The 17,631-nt window shown below is 36.9% G+C and overlaps 1 protein-coding gene and 1 pseudogene across 1 annotated transcript; one reads left to right on the top strand and one right to left on the bottom strand.

The window, feature by feature from the left end:
• Positions 1–355: 355 nt before the first annotated feature.
• On the bottom strand, positions 356–2,996 carry LOC120144877 (annotated as a pseudogene).
• An 11,318-nt stretch (positions 2,997–14,314) lies between these two features.
• Positions 14,315–17,374, top strand: LOC120145125 (50S ribosomal protein L25-like; the record flags this gene model as incomplete). Its single annotated transcript, XM_039159021.1, has 3 exons — positions 14,315–14,749; positions 14,855–14,986; positions 17,171–17,374. Coding segments are annotated over 3 exons (648 nt in total), but the record flags the coding sequence as incomplete, so codon positions are not given.
• Between the last annotated feature and the right edge of the window lie 257 nt (positions 17,375–17,631).

The following is a 17,631-nucleotide window of genomic DNA, read 5'->3' as shown; positions in this document are numbered from 1 at the left end:
GAATTTGGAAAATCGCGTTGCAAAAAAGAAATTTGCGTTGTGATTTCTGAAACTGAGTTGTGAATTTTTGAAATTCGCGTTACGAATTTGAAAACTGTGTTGCGAAATTGGAGTTCGCGTTACGAATTTGTTGGTTATTTTCGCAAATCCAAAAAAAAATTAGTTAAAATTATATATTATAAAACATTTTCGATCATTGAAGTTATTTTCTCTTTTTAAAATATTTCATAAATAATAATTTTATAAATACTCAGGCGTACCTAACCCAAAAGGACATACGACATCATAAGGGGAGGAGGCAAAGAAGAAGCTCTCTCTACAGTAAAATTCAGAAGACAAAAAAAGGTGAAATAACATAATCAAATACGTTGACGAAACGATAACCCTCTTGTTGTCGAGATCATCTTTGAATTATCGTAAGATCAAATAGGTTGACTTTTGGATCAGGCAGCTAGTACTATGATCACAATCAGAATCATAATTCCAAATATCACCAGAAGCAAGCATGTCTGTCCAAAAAAGGGTAAAGAATTAAGTCCTTGGAAGGATTTGATTATGGGATCCCTCGCTAGTGAAAGCAACTGCCTAGATGGCTTTGCATCGGAAGGTTACTAGACAACTTAGGTGTGCAATCAATTCACAGACCCACCAAAGGAAAGACGCCACACACTATGTCCAACGATACGATCCCAATTAAAAGTGGGATAGAGAAAGTGGGTATGTCTTTCATGATGATGCTTTATATCCCGTGGACCATTTTAGAATTTAATAAAATGAAAGAATCAGAGCATTGCATGTTTTACCAGAGAGGAATTTGATCTATGAGTCTTTGCAGCTTTCACAAGTTAGGATTTAGCCTGTAGAGTGGTAGCCTGTGAATTCTCAATATGGGTCCCAATGTCATCTGCAACATAGATTGAATTTCAGTACTTTTTAACATGACCTAAAGGGTCAGGCAAATTATCTGACCTACTACAAATGATGAAATGCCTTACCAATCATAATTCCTTGTTCATGTACTAGCACAGCGAGATCCTTGAAGATCTTGTTCACCTCACCAATTTGCTTCTGAATTTCTTGAATTCCTTGTTCTCTTTCATCAATGATAGCCTCATTAAATGCAATCTCATCATCCAACAGCAAGACCTCCTGTCTGCAAGAACAAACGAAGCTCAAGGCTGTAGTGTGATGATGCATTCATAAAGAAAGTTATATGAGATAATACAATAGATAGAATGTCGATAAACAAATAGCACCATCGATCACATTTTTTTTCTTCTAAAAATCAGAGAACAAATCATAGAAAATCTGTGTATTGTATCAATGCATGGCTTGAGGGAATGAGAAATTGCCCTTCATAAGTATTCAGAATCCACAGTTGAGTACTTCACTATCAGGGACTGATGTATACAGAGTGTGGGAGGGGCAATAATAGCATTTTAGGTTCTTATCAGTTTAAACTCAAGTAAAATTAGACTTTTGGCCCCCTCTAGTTTTTGAGATTAAATATGTAACAAGTCCCTATTATTTTTAACTTAGGTACCTTGACCCTCCCAATATTTGATCCTAGCTCCGTCCCTCTTCACTATATCCCCTTCTATATTGATTATGATGCTCTAATACAATATATTTATATCGATAACAAACAGGCAAGATTGCTTGTACAAGAACATGCTTGCCAGGAAAAATAAGTGGTATGGACTATGGACTATGGACTATGGACTATGGAGGATTCATACAAATCCAGAATCTATTTAAAGAATTGATCCAAGCAGCCTAATACCAAAAAAAATCAAATAGGAATATAAAACAAGAAAATCCACCTCCAGATTCCAGGAAAAGAGCAACTGTGCACCCATATGAAAAGGATTGTTAGCAAGAATTCATATAGAATGTCTACCTTCTTGATTCCACAAGGGATCTCTGTTCGGCACTTTTATCTGAACTTAAATCTACCTCACCGTGTAACTGTATGTAATAGGAAGAAGCATTGAGCATGAGAATAACATGCAAAAGCCTAAAGCATGATTGAAACATAACACAAGGATAACCACTAAATAATTTGCATTTGCAGCCAGTAAATGAAAATCGATAATGTTGTTTCATAAGTGATTTGTCAAAACAATCCTATTAATGACTGTCCATGCATGCCATGAACATGAAACATTGAATTCACTCTCCAACCTATCTACGTGCATGTAAACCTTCACACTATGGATACCTAGAAGGATGAACTTCTTGGGGAACAGACGGAGTATATGATATTTCCCTTTCAACTGCAAGCCGTTGAGCCTTCTGAAACTCTTTTAAAACAACTTGAAAATCTTTTGCAAGTTTAGCATCTGTTACCTTCTTGCTGGCCTACAATTAAACTTATTAAAAGGCATCAAGCACTTCCTCAGGAAAAAAGAGAGATAGGGAGCAGAAATTAAGTGGTTTTAGCAACAAGTTCAACAACTTATGCATGAATTACCACGAATATAACAGAATATTACATGAATAACAAACACCACATTTATCAACCAAGACCCAAACTTACGCTAACTCCAGCACGGTGATCTGTTTCACTGGCTTGTTTAAGTTTAGCTGAAGTGTCCTTCACTAATTGCCCAATATGTAACCTTGTTTTATGCCTGCCAAGTTAAACATGTCAGTAATACTGCCCACTGACAATCTAATTAGCATATAGTCAAAATCACTGAAGAAAATCGAAAGAAAGCAACTAGTTGGCCATGCAATACAAGGATGCACAATGCTAAGTTATGAAAAAAGAGAACAATAATATCAAGAAACGTATAGAGTATTTCGAGAATTGTCAGTGAGTTTAGCCAAAGGAAAGTCAAACTGAGCTTGACCAAGGCATCACTATTCATTAGATAAAGCAGAGAGCTAGCGATATCAACCTTAATTTTTGCCAACTTGCTCCTTACTTCATCTTGCATCTCTTTATGCTCTTTTTCAACTTTGTCTAGTCTATCTTCCATTTCCTTAGGCATTTTTCTTGTGTCCTGCGGGTGTTGAGTATTCTTGTTCCAAGCAGGGGTTAGGATCACTGCGATCGGAAATCTTATCTTATTATTTTATGTCTTTTAATGAATGAATGTTTTAATTCATGATTTGGAAATGTACTAAGCAATGCAAAATGAATGTATGCAAAAGTTATTGATCCAAAAATAATTGTTCATAAAACAATTCTCAAAGAACTGACAATGTCTTTATACAGTGGGAAAGCAAAAATCAAAGATTAAGGACAAAATCTAGCTCTATCTCCTAACTCTTTAACTCTTGTGAATAGTTGACTAATGCATCGTTCTTCCTCAAGCTTTGGCATCACTAATATCCATAGAAAAGATTAGTTGAGCGAGCTTATAGTCCTTAGCTTCAATCCTCAACATTGAATTGTGCTGGGTTCGAACAGTATCTTCAGCAGATAGATTGTCTCTTTATTGAAGTTGATTCTACTCTGACTACGGATGAATCTCTGAGATTCTATCTAACCCATTGGAAGACATTATCATTTCAAAAACCTTCTAATGGAAACAATTATTTTAGGGATCAATATCTTTGATGACATGTCATGTTCATGCAAAAATAAAACACATCAAAACATACAGCAAGACAAAACGAAATCAAGTCAATAAAATAATAATCAAATAAAAGGAATGTGTGTTAGCAAAATTTAAATAATCAAATACAACTCATAAATGATGCAGTAAATAAACATTGTGAATGAAACACATAGAGGAAATTAAAACCCTAAATGCATGTGTTTTAATTCTCCTAGGGTGTCCACATGGCTCTAGAGAGGCGGGCTTACTAAATTCTCTTTATGAAGTTTGGTCCTAACAAGGGTTCCCAAACTGTCCTTACAACCTTCTAAGGTAAATAAGGACTTTGATCCTGACCCAATATAGACTTTTCAGATCGAACCCAGTCCAGGGGATCACATCACTAGATGACTATCAAGGAAGCTGTATCCTAACAGACATAAATAATTCTTTCCAGAGGTATTCTGCCAGACTTACACAAGGAAAAATAGTATTCCTTGGTAGTGTGGCGTTTCCCACTACTCAGGTGAAACGGGATAAAGCTCGGGTGTAGAGCTATGGTATGCAACAATCATATTTATATTCAAATAATTGAAAGCATTAACCATATAGAATCTTTTTTCAATTTTCTTTAAAAACATAGTGAATAATAATTTAAATAAACTCGAACTCAAAACTACAAACTTTTAAAATATAGGGTAATCGATTCGTGGCTCGACTCTCTTTTTGTTTTAGAAAACAAAACTCCCCAATAGAGTCGCCAAGATATCTTAACCGATTTTCGGTGGAAAGACCGATTCGACGTATTTGGAAAATAAAGATTTTTATGAAAAGATGAGAGTCGCCACCACTCATTTTTAAGGTGAGATTGGAAAACCTAAAATCAGGTAAATTTAATAAAACATTTTATTTTATAAAAAAATACCACGTTTTGGCCTGTGAAATCAGAAATCGAGTTCGGGAGTTAATTATGCGTGGGGAATGATTAACACCCCACAACGCCCAAAATTGGTGCCTAGTCGATTACACTATATTTTTTAAAAATTAGAAATTTTGAGTTTGAAATTTTATTTAATTTAAAAATCACTATGTATGTATATTTTGAAAAATGATGTCGATTTACCAAGACTAATAATGACCACCCCAAGCAAAAGCGGGAGCTTCGTTATCAACCACAATAAATGAACCTTGCCTTAATAATTTAGAAATCATGATGTGGGGTTTTGAAAAGGATGTTGATTTACTTCGAGAATCAATAGCGGTCACCCCTGGGCAAAAACGGGAGATACAATACTAACCCGCTAATAAATGAACATTGATTTATTTTGAAAACAAAATGCAGTCAAACAATCGGTTATAGAACCTAATTATACTAAATGAATTAATTAAGGCTTCCCTCAAACGTAAAGTGTCAAATTATGAAATTTAAAGAACCTAAGAGATTAAAACTAAAAATCTAAGCTCTAATATTAACTTTAATCAATTTATAACCATTATTGAATTTGGGTTTCCGGTTTCGGGTTAGCTTTCCCTAAATCAATTTGGGCTTGGTGTAAAAAAGGGGGCTTGGTGATTTAATTTGGGTTGCTAAAATGGTAAAGTATAGATGAGTATTTGAATGTAATTGGTGTATTTGATTTGGGTCAATCTTTAATGGATGTGTATGTTTTCTTTTTGGAAATGAGCTATAATTTTGGGTTTTTAACTTTGGATTAATAATTTTGGAATAAAATTTTGGGCTTTAAACTTCCAAAATAAACATACTTAACGCTTGCAACCCATCACATGTTCAACATTCCTCAAAACCCTACGAATTAAATGCAAAAATTTCGTGAGCTATTTTCATTTTCACCGCTAGTGCCACTTGAATTAATTCGATATTCATGCACGAAAATCTTCGAGTTAGTTTTCGATCACCCTTAATATGATTTGAATTGTTCGGATAAAATTAAGAAGTTACAGAAACAAATTAAGTTAGAAAGGTTGCTCTTACCTCTAAGCTGTCGCAACCGTCTTTCGGTTGGGTCCCGGAATTGAGCTTCGACTTAGGAAAATGTGGATTGGAATCGCCACCGATCTTTTATTTTAAGATAAATAGGTAGATCGGATACCTTATTTCTTACCTGATCTGCATCTTACAAAAATGTGTCGGATTCGGGAGTCGATTACAGTCAAGGAATGGTTAGCACCCTTGAACTGCCCTTTCGGTACTATGTAATTTTCAGTTGTCTTAAATTAAGAAAATTATAAGTTAAAAATAAAAGTTAAAAATACGATCTCAATTACTTACCTTAGATTGATTTGAAAATATCCTTAAAAAATCGAGAAATGTGTTAGATAAACAAGGTAAAGAAAACAAATAAGATAAAGAGAATAAAATAAAAAGAAAAAAATAAAATAAATAAATAAGATAAGGAAAAAAATAGTAAAGTAATAATTATATATATATATATATATATATATATATATATATACATCAAAGTATTAATAAAATAAATAAGCTATATATATATATATATACAACAAATATTTAAAAATAGAAAAGTTACCCTTTCACTTCACCGAAAGTGGGGGGCTTTAGTCAGAAATAAGACAAAAAGAGGAAAGTGGGAGAGATTTTAGTTAGAAATAAAACAAAAAAAAATAGGTCCTCTAGGTTAGTAATATTTAATAATAATAATGATAAAGACACAAGGTTTTAAAAAAATAATTTAATAATGAATAAAAAAATGAAAATAATAAAAAAATAATATATATATATAAAGTTATAAGATATATTACGTAAATAAAGAAATAGTCAAATAAAAATAATTAAGAATATATATATTAATAATAGTTATATAAATAAACTATTAAAAGTATAAAAAAATATATAACTAGATAAAGATAATTACAATATATATAGTAATAATAGACTTATAAGTAAAATATTAAAGAAACATATATATATATAATAATAAAATATAGTAAAAAATTAAATGAAAATAATTTAATATATATATATATACGTATAATAATAATAACATGAATAATAAAAATAAATGAATAAAATATCCATATAATAAATAAAGGGACTAATATAGATTTTTAAAAAGCTCACCTCCTTTAACCGAAAATCAAACCGGTTTTTCAAAATAAGCCTCGGGGAAGCGTAGATCTAAGAGAAAAGATCTCGGTTCCCTTGTGTTCATCGGCCTTTTCAAAGTAAAAACGGAAAAGAAGAAGTGAAACAAGCCATATTCAAGCGAGAATCGAAGCAATATAGGTAAAAATACCTCTTTTATTTCTCTGTTGAAAATTACAAGCGAATCTTTAGGGTTTCTTGCATATTTGCTTTGGGTATTTTTTGTGTATGCGTAATCCCGTATGATAATCGTGTCCCCTGGTGTGGTAATTACAAGGCTTATTTATAGTACTAAAAAACCCTATTTTAGACTAGTATTTGAGTCCTAATCCAACTCTTCTTTTTTGGTTACATGAAGACTCCTCGGTTGGCAGGACAAAATCTGGTGTCTTCAGCTGCCCCTCTTTGCTCATTATCGTGTAACAAAAATGGAGCAAAGATTACAAGACAGAAATTTTGTCCATATCGAATATCCTCTATCGTAGAGTTGAAATCATTATGAGGTTGAGTCAAAATTGGAAAATTCTGAGCACGAAATCCTTCGTCGTGAAGTTGAAAATGAGCTCAAAGCTTTTGACAAGTGGCCTCTGAATCGTCTTCTGGCTCAAGATACTTCGTCGTGAAGGTGAAACTTGACCTAAAGACTTTGGTGTTGTGATGTTACAGATGACCCCTTCATCGTGAAGTTGAGTCAATCCGTTGGGGTATGATACCGTTCGTTATGAAGTTGTATATGTATATGGCCCCTTCGTCATGAAGTTTAGCATGAGAATTGGATATCCTTCATCGTGAAGTTGAAATCCAACTAGGTTGTATTGTTCCTAGTCCAATATCCTCCGCCGTGAAGTTGAAATTGGCTCTGGAACTGGAAAATTGTTTGTTGACAGCCAACCGCCCCTTCGTTGTGAAGTTGAGTTTGTGCTGTCTTGAGTCTAATATCCTTCGATGTGAAGTTGAAATTGACCATGAAATTGGGAAATTGTTTGTTGACAACCAGCCGTCCCTTCGTTGTGAAGTTGAACTTGTGTCATCTCGAGTCCAATATCCTTCGCTGTGAAGTTGAAATTGGCTCTGAAATTGGGAAATTATTTGTTGACAACCAGTCGTCCCTTCGTTGTGAAGTTGAACTTGTGGTCTCGAGTCCAATATCCTTCGATGTGAAGTTGAAATTGACCCTGAAATTGGGAAATTATTTGTTGACAACCAGTCGTCCCTTCGTTGTGAAGTTGAACTTGTGTCGTCTCGAGTCCAATATCCTTCGCTATTGGCTCTGAAATTGGGAGATTGTTTATTGACAACCAGTCGTCCCTTCGTTGTGAAGTTGAACTTGTGTTGTCTTGAGTCCAATATCCTTTGCTGTGAAGTTGAAATTGACTCTGAAATTGGGAAATTATTTGTTGACAACCAGCCGTCCCTTCGTTGTGAAGTTGAACTTGTGTTGTCCCGAGTCCAACATCTTTCGATGTGAAGTTGAAATTGGCTCTGAAATTGGGAAATTGTTTGTTGACAACCAGTCGTCCCTTCGTTGTGAAGTTGAACTTGTGCTGTCCCGAGTCCAATATCCTTCGCTGTGAAGTTGAAATTGGCTCTGAATGAAACTGAAAAGTGGTTTGTTGACAACCAGCCGTCCCTTCGTTGTGAAGTTGAGCTTGTGTTGTCTCGAGTGGCGCGATATCCTCCGTCATGGAGTTAAAATCACTGATGGCCCTTTCGTCGTGAAGTTAAGCTTTGACTTGAATATCCTTCGTCGTGAAGTTAAAATCCAAGTATCATATGTTGTGGGTGGACACGATTCCCTTCGCCGTGAAGTTGAAACCGTGGATGACCTCTTTATTGTGAAATTCGGCTTCGAGCTAGATATCCTTCGTCATGAAGTTGAAATCTACTCTCGAGCAAATTGTGTCGCTTTGAGTTCAATATCCTTCGCGAAGTTGAAATTGACTCTAGCTAAAATCTAAAAAAGTTATGCATATATGTTTTTTTTGGGGCTCTGGAGAGAAAACTCGAACTCCGGTTGCTTGTCTGAAATCTTGATTCTAGAATATTGAAGTTTCGATCCCTTGTCTTGAATTCTTCAATGTTTAAATCTAATGTTTATTTTTTTATATCCTTGATCTGGGAAATGCTTCTCGACCATCTCAACTATATGCATGAGCCTCGATCGGCTTCCGAGTACCTGTACTTTTCAATGAATCTTTGTACAGTAATATGCGTATATATTTTGCATAAGTAAATAAATCATTAAGTTTAAGCTCAATCCAAGATGCTCAAAAGGAATTGGTGTAGAAAAAAATTGTCTTTTATTCATGAGGAAAAAAGGAACAAATAATACATGGCAAATATTCTGGAAGATGAAGACATGATGGGGTGTAAATGAACGTCTTAGATTTCAATAATGTGGGCACTTCTGAGCTGAAAAGCCGTTAGGTGACCTTGAATACAGCCTTTACCAAAGGATCTTTGAGAATGCGACAACATTCAGGAGAGTGCAACCTTTCTCGGACTAGTTGACTGTGGAAAATTTAGATGCCGGGGAGTTTCAACTGTCTGGATTTCTTGAATTGTCCAAATCGCCCTTTCGAGTTTTCAACTTGGACCCATCCTTGGTTGCAAGACGCCCTTTGCGGGTTTTCATCTTGAACCCACCTTATTTTGTTCTTTTTTCTCTTTTTCATTTTTTTCAATTTAGGTTGCCCTTTCGTGTTTTCACCCTAAACGTTTTTCACTTTTTGTTCTTTTTTATTTTTTCTTTCTCCAACTTAGGACGCCCTTTTGGGTTTTCATCCTAAGAGAAGTATTTCTTGATTGCATCCGAATTGATGGGATGTGGCAGTTCGGGCTCGTCCATTTCACCCAGGACAAGGGCTCCTCCGGAGAAGGCCTTTTTCACGACATAAGGTCTCTCCCAATTTGGCGTCTATTTTCCTCGGAAATCTTTCTGAACTGGCAAAATTCTTTTCAGCACCAGATCTCCTTCATGTAATATTCTCGGGCGTACCTTCTTGTCATGTGCTCGAATCATTCGTTTATGATAGATTTGACCATGGTGAACGACTTTCAGTCTCTTTTCATCTATCAGATTAAGCTGATCATATCTGGATTGCACCCATTCTGCGTCATCCAATTTAATTTCTATCAAGACCCATAATGATAGAATTTCTACTTCAATGGGCAGCACTGCTTTCATTCTGTAGGCTAATGAAAACAGGGTTGCCCCAGTCGAGATTCGTACCGAGGTTCGGTAAGCGAACAAAGCGAAAGACAACTTCTCATGCCAGTCCTTGTAGGTCTCGGTCGTTTTCTCCACTATCTTTTTAATGTTTTTGTTTGCTGCTTCTACCGCGCCATTCATCTTTGGTCTGTAAGTAGTAGAATTATGATGCTTTTATGTTGAATTGCTCACAAGCAGCCTTCATCATTTTATTGTTCAAGTTTGTAGCATTATCGGTAATGATCCTTTCAGGTAAACTATACCGACATATGATCTCTTTCTTCAAAAACTTACAAATAACAGATTGAGTGACATTGACATAAGAAGCAGCCACTACCCACTTAGTGAAATAATCGATAGCTACAAGGATGAAATGATGACCATTCGAAGCATTCGGATGGATTTGCCCAATAACATCCATGCCCCACATAGAGAAAGACCATGGTGACATCATGACATGAAGCGGATGAGGTGGAACATTTATTTTATCTTCGTAAATCTGAGATTTATGACATTTTCTAGCGTAGTTGATGCAATCACTTTCCAGTGTGGACCAGAAATATCCGCATCTCATTATCTGTCTCGACATCATTTGTCCATTTGTATGTACTCCACAAACTCCATCATGTACTTCTTCCATTATCATTTTTGCCTCTTCAGCATCGATGCACCTTAACAGAACTTGGTTATGGCTTTTCATGTACAAGATCTCTCTATCAAGGACGTATCCAGCTGCCATCCTTCTAATGGTTCTTTTATCGATCTCAGTGGTTTCCTCTGGATAACTTCGATGCCTGATATACTGTAAAATGTCGTAGTACCAAGGCTTGGTGTCTTTCACTTCTTCAATCTCGTAGCAATGAGTCGGGTACTCATACGACTGCATGTCAATTGGCATCATTTCAGATTCCCCGCCAACTTTGAATGTGACTGCCAAGGTAGCCAAAGCGTCAGCCATTTGATTTTCTTCTCTTTGCACATAGTGGAAGGTGACTTCATCGAATTCCTCGAGTAGATCCAGTATTAGCTTCCGGTATTCCATCAGTTTTGTATCTTTGGTTTCCCATTCTCCACGGAGCTGATAGATTACTAATGTTGAATCTCCATATATCCGCAAGGTCTTTACATTTTTTCCCAGTGCAGCTCGAATTCCCAAAACACAGGCCTCATACTCTGCCATGTTGTTGGTGCAATCGAAGTTCAGTCTGCTGGTAAATAGGTAGTGACTCCCTTCTGGAGAGATCAGTATTGCCCCGATGCCATGTCCTAGTGCATTTGATGCCCCATCGAAATACATTCTCCAGGAACTATCTGTTGAAGAATTTGCTTCTTCTAAGGATAAAGTCATCAAGTCTTCATCCAAGAAATCTGATATGGCACTTTCTTTGATTGCTTTCTGATTCACGTACTCGATGTCGAATTCAGACAATAGCATCTGTCATTGAGCTAACCTTCCAGATAGAGCGGGTACACCTATCATGTATTTTAGTGGATCTAGCTTGAAAATCAACCAAGTGGTGTGATACAACATGTATTGTCTAAGTCTTTTCGTAGCCCAGACTAAAGCACAACAAACCTTCTCAATAGGAGGATATTTAACCTCGCAATCGGTGAACTTCTTGCTCAGATAGTAGATGGCTCTTTCCTTTCTTCCAGATTTGTCATGTTGACCCAGGACACACCCCATTGAGTTCTCGAATATGGATAGATACAAGAACAGAGGTTTGCCTGGGATGGGGGACATTAAGATTGGAGAATTAGACAGATACTCCTTCACCTTCTCGAATGCAGTCTGACAGTTTTCATCCCATACTCCAGGGCTGTTCTTTCGGAGAAGGTGAAAGATTGGATCACATTTATCGGTTAACTGAGATATGAACCGAGCTATGTAATTCAATCTGCCCAGAAAACCTCGGACCTCTTTTTATGTTCGAGGTGGTGGTAGATTCTGGATAGCCTTAACTTTGTCAGGATCAACCTCAATGCCTCTTCTGCTGACCACGAAGCCTAACTATTTTTCGGATGTTACCCCGAAGGTACACTTGCTAGGGTTCAGTCGTAACTGGAGCTTCCTCAATCTCTGGAAGAGCTTTCTCAAACGCTCGATATTCATTCTCGGTCTGTGCCTTGGCAATCATGTCGTCGATATAAACCTCGATTTCTTTATGCATCATGTCGTGGAACAAGATCACCATAGCTCTCTGATATGTTGCCCCAACATTCTTTAATCCGAAAGGCATCACTTTGTAACAGAAAGTTCCCCACATTGTGACGAAAGTGGTCTTCTCCATGCCTTCAGGGTGCATCTTAATCTGATTGTATCCCGAAAATCTATCCATGAATGAAAAGTAGTTGTTCCCGGCTGTATTATCCACCAGAGTGTCTATGTGTGGCAGAGGAAAGTTATCTTTGGGACTTGGCTTGTTAAGGTCCCGGTAATCGACACACATGCGTACTTTCCCATCCTTCTTCGGCACTGGTACTATGTTGGCCACCCACTCCGGATATTTGGCCACTTGAAGAAAACCGACATCAAATTGTTTCTTAACTTCTTCCTTGATCTTAAGGAGCATTTCTAGTCGCATCCTTTTTAGTTTCTGCTGCACTGGTTTGCATTCTGGTTTGATAGACAGTTTATGGACTACCATATATGTGTCTAATCCTGGCATGTCTTGATACGACCAGGCGAACACCTCTCTGTATTCCCGAAGTAAGACTATCAGGCTGTGTCTTGCTCCAGTCGAAAGAGTTGTGCCGATTTTAACCGCCTTTCGATCTTCTTCAGTACCCAGATTCAAGATTTCGATTGTCTCTTTATGGGGCAGTATTTGTTTATCTTCTCTTTCTATCATTCTCAAAAATTCAGTTGGCAAGTTGCACTCCTCTTCAGTGTCGCATTCATCAAATTCCCCGAGACAAATGGTCGATTCAAAATCCACCTCCGGATCAGGATCATTAGTGCCTACATTATTGTTATCTGGGGATCTGAAAGGAGGAAAAATGTGCATGCGTGAGAGGAAAATCCCCCACACGAAATAGTCAAGAATTAAATTCAAGAGAAAGTGGAAATAAAGTATCAAAATGAAGAAGATAGACGATGAATTCAAAAAGGGAAAAAAAGGAAAATTTGTTTGTCATGAGAAGAGGAAAGAAAAAAAATGCATCTTTTATTGAACCTAAACATAATGTTTATTCACCCTTACAAAAGATCACCTATTGCCCTGGGTATAGACAAATAGGGACGGTTCAAATATTACTCTGAAAGACTCTTGTAAACCGCAGGTAGTTCTTCGACCGACCAACTGCTAGGCACGAACCCAGGTGGCAGAGGGCATATCCCAGATCTATCCTCGTTGTCAGCATTTCCAGTGGTTACGGAATTGATGCTCAAATCCTCCAAAGCCGCTTCTAAATCTGACAAGGTGGTCTCAAATACATAACCACCTGACTGGAATGTGTGGCAAAGAGGCGGGAATGTCATGGGTTCCCATTGAAGTTCACTTCCAGTCAACCTGGCTAGTCTTCTCTCTCGGTTCTTCTGAACTTATTTTCTCTTCTCATGGTAACTGGGATGAAAGCTGAGCCCAAACCGGTCTGCCTTTGAAATAGGAAGGACTGGATCAATCCTCCATTGCAGAAACTTTCCAAACCCTCTTCCAGTCTTATACCTATTATTAATATATATATATATATATATTCTTAATTATTTTTATTTGATTATTTCTTTATTTACGTAATATATCTTATAACTTTATATATATATATATATATATTATTTTTATTATTTTCATTTTTTTATTCATTATTATATTATTTTTTTTAAATCTTGTGTCTTTATCATTATTATTATTAAACATTATATTATATACTACTAACTTAGAGGTCCCATTTTTTTGTTTTATTTCTAACTAAAGTCTCTTCCACTTTCCTCTTTTTGTCTTATTTCTGACTAAAGCCCCCCACTTTCGATGAAGTGAGATGGTAACTTTTCTATTTTTAAATATTTGTTGTATATATATATAGTTTATTTATTATATATATATATATATATATATATATATATATATATTTCCTTTTTCAAATAGTACTATATATAATTATTATTTTACTATTTTTTTCCTTATCTTATTTATTTATTTTATTTATTTTATTTTTTTCTTTTTATTTTTTTCTCTTTATCTTATTTGTTTTCTTTACCTTATTTATCTAACATATTTCTCGATTTTTTGTGATACTCGAAAAATATTTTTATGATTATGTCATAAAAAATTACAAATTCTACCGTATAAATAATACTGTTGTTCCTTTTGATCAGCCTCATTTGGTTTCGGCCCACTTTCCAAAAACCCCAACATTTTGAAGCATCGAAAACGGAAACCTCCCTTAAGCCCCCACACCCTGGCTCCACCCTCTTTTGGCAAACACCGGTGATGGCTTTGTTCGTCCACCGCTCACTCTGCAACAGAACCCTCCATCTCCGCTTACTCTCCTAAGCTGCTCTCGCCCTCGACCAATCATCTTCACCATCACCTTCCTCCCCCTCTCCATTTACCTACCTCGAAGCTTTCCCCAAGACCGACCCCAAATACGCCGAGACTATACTCATCGTCCCACGCCCCATCTCCAGAAAAAAACATCTTCTCCAAAGAAAGAAAAGTGGGTCGAGTCCCCAGCATCGTTTTCGAGAAAGAAGATGGGCAGCATGGAGGCAACAAGAGGCTCATTTCTGTTCAGACCAATCAGATCAGAAAACTGGTAAAGCATCTGGGCGAGTCCTTTTTTCTTTATAGGCTTTTTGATCTTGAGGTTCGATCAGATTTTGGGTCCGGTGAATTGATTGAAAAAGTCCGGGTTCTCCCTAGGAAGGTAAATGTGATTTTTTTCTTCGTTTTAGTTCACTTAAAATTTGATTAATCAGCTGTGTTTTCCGTTGGATTTGAATATTTGTGTCTCTTTGAATTCATGTTTCAGCTTCATTTGCATGCGGGGACTGATGCACCTCTTAATGTAACCTTCATAAGGGCACATTCCAATGCTTTGTTGAAGGTGGATATTCCTCTTGTGTTTAGAGGAGAAGATGTATGCCCTGGACTAAGGAAAGGTAAACTTCCCTTTGGTTAATATAATTTCATTGGGTTAGATACTTGAATCCTATGTGTTTTGTTCATGATTCCATTGCCCAAAAGATCTTCACATGGCGTTCATTGACCTTGAGAAGGCTTATGATAGTGTTCCCCGCGATACGATCTGGAAGACTTTGGAAACGAGACGGATCCCAACTGCTTATATCCGGGTGATTCGTGATATGTACTGTAGATCTACTACTTACGTCAGGACTACAGTTGGCGATACCGAGGCATTCCTGGTGGAAATCGAACTCCACCAGGGGTCGGCTCTTAGCCCTTACATCTTCGCCTTGATTATGGACGACATCTACTGTGCGACACCAGACGGTGTACCATGGTGTATGCTTTTCGCTGACGACATTGTCCTAGTTGCTGAAACAAAATATGAGTTGAATAGTAGACTGGCTACCTGGAAGACTGCTTTGGAAGAAAAAGGTTTAAGGATCAATATTGAAAAGACAGAGTATTTATGTTCAAACTTCAATGGGAACCAAAATGATGAAGATGTAGAAGTATGCATAGAAGGACATGGTCTCCCCTCAAAGGATTGTTTCAAGTACCTAGGGTCTATGATACATAAAGATGGGGGTGTAGATGATGACGTTACACACCGTATAAAGGCGGGATGGCTAAAGTGGAGGGCCGCTACTGGAGTTCTGTGTGACAAGAAGGTGCCTCTAAAACTTAAGGGAAAGTTTTATAGAATAGCAATAAGACCAGCGCTGTTGTATGGATCAGAATGTTGGGCAACCAAGAAGGATCACGTAAGGAGGATTGAGGCCGCATAAATGAGAATGCTTCGATGGACATGTGGTAGGACTCTGTGGGATATGACGACAAACTCTGCGATTAGGATGTCCTTGGGGGTGGTGTCTGTTTCCGAAAAATTGAGGGAGGGAAGACTACGGTGGTTTGGGCATGTCCTTAGGCGACTACCGTCGGATGCGGTCAGGAGGGTAGAGTCGATTACAGTCGACGGTGCTAGAAGGAAAGGACGACCAAGGCGGAAGTGGGAAGACTGCTTGAGATCTGATTTGAGGGATTTAGCCCTTACCGAAGACATGACCTCTGATAGGAAAATATGGAGGCTAAAGACTAGGGTAGTCGAGTAGTGTGGGTCACATTTATAGGGTGTATCATCTCTGTCTTCTTTTAATGTCTTTGTAGTATTTTCCATGACTTCTACTTTTTATACGTTTCTGTTATTGGTATTTATGAAGGATTAGAACTGGGCTTGCTATCGTTGACTTCTGTGTATCATTCTCCTCATGTTTCCTCTTTTAAATTTAGCCGGGTCTTATGTTTCTGTCTATATGCAGAGATTCTTTCGCAGGGATTATTATGCAGGGATTAATTCCCGTTACAGACGCACATATGATTTTAATGACTGCATATGAATATTGTTTAGCTATGTATTTATGTATTTATTTATATATGCATTGAATTTTATCTATATTTTTAATTTTCTGACTACCGGAGGTCTTCCACGGAAGCTACTCTCAACCTGGCGTTGGGGGCAGCCTACTACCCTATCTCCCCCTTACCCCATACATATGAGAATTGGGTTTTGTTGTTGTTGTTGTTTAGTTTCGACTCTGCTGACCAAATTTTACTTAAATTGCTGAAAATTTGGGTTTAAGTGTTTGCAAAATGTGAACTGTGAGTGGAGAGATCGAAGAGCTTACGCAATAGCTTTTTCATATTATATCTGGCTTTTGTTGACCCTTTATGATAATGTATAGGGATATCGTTGCACTCCCCCCTAGTACTCGGTGCTCACACTATTGTAGTTAGTAGTTTTAGATGGAACTGAACAAGTTACAATACTACTGGGTATGGTTTCATATGAAGCATATTGTAGGTCGGATGTTTCCTTTATATATTCAATTACATTGAGCTTATTATAATAACTGTTATCATGTGTCCTTGAGTAAGTTTTATTATTTGTTTCAAAACCTTGTTGTACATTTGCTCTAGGGTGAGTTCGGGGTCGGTCTCCTGGTTAACCGATCATATCCCTGTAACTGCTTCAGAAGTTATTAATGGAGTCTTTAATATGTTTCACATGCTTACTTTGTCCATATGAATCTTGATTATTTTATTCCCTTGTTGTAATAAAGAATATTCTCGTTTATGCATATGTATTAATCAATTGACAAGGTTGTACTTGAATACTATCAAGAGGACCGTTAAGTTCCTGTGTCCAGCGGATATATACCTCCATATATTGATGTTGATTTAAGTGAGTTGGATGGCGATTAGAAGATGGTAATGGGAGACCTCAAGATTCATCATACTCTAAAGCTTATTCAGTCAAAAGATGAGCCTATTTGTAAGATTATGGGAGCTAGAGTTTCCGACCAACAGAAGAAGAAATAAGGCCATGGGGCATCGAATGAGCTTAAAATCGATGCTCTCATTCTTATCATTGTTCATACTCTTTGTAGTTTTTCTAATACTAGGGTAGGACCAAGCATGGAGTGGTGGTGGAGTGTCTTATTTATTTCCTCACTTGGGGATTAAAATTCTGCAAGAAAGTGAAATCCTTTTGCTCTATATTCCCTTTGAATTTGCTATTTCCATTCCATTGACTCATATAAACTCTTCCAATTAAACTTGAGG

This window comes from Hibiscus syriacus, unplaced genomic scaffold (genome assembly GCF_006381635.1).
Source record: "Hibiscus syriacus cultivar Baekdansim isolate YM2019G1 unplaced genomic scaffold, ASM638163v2 tig00002338_pilon, whole genome shotgun sequence".
Classification (NCBI taxonomy): Eukaryota; Viridiplantae; Streptophyta; class Magnoliopsida; order Malvales; family Malvaceae; genus Hibiscus; species Hibiscus syriacus.
Note: the sequence above shows the minus strand (reverse complement) of the source record. Positions and strands in the feature narration are given on the sequence as shown.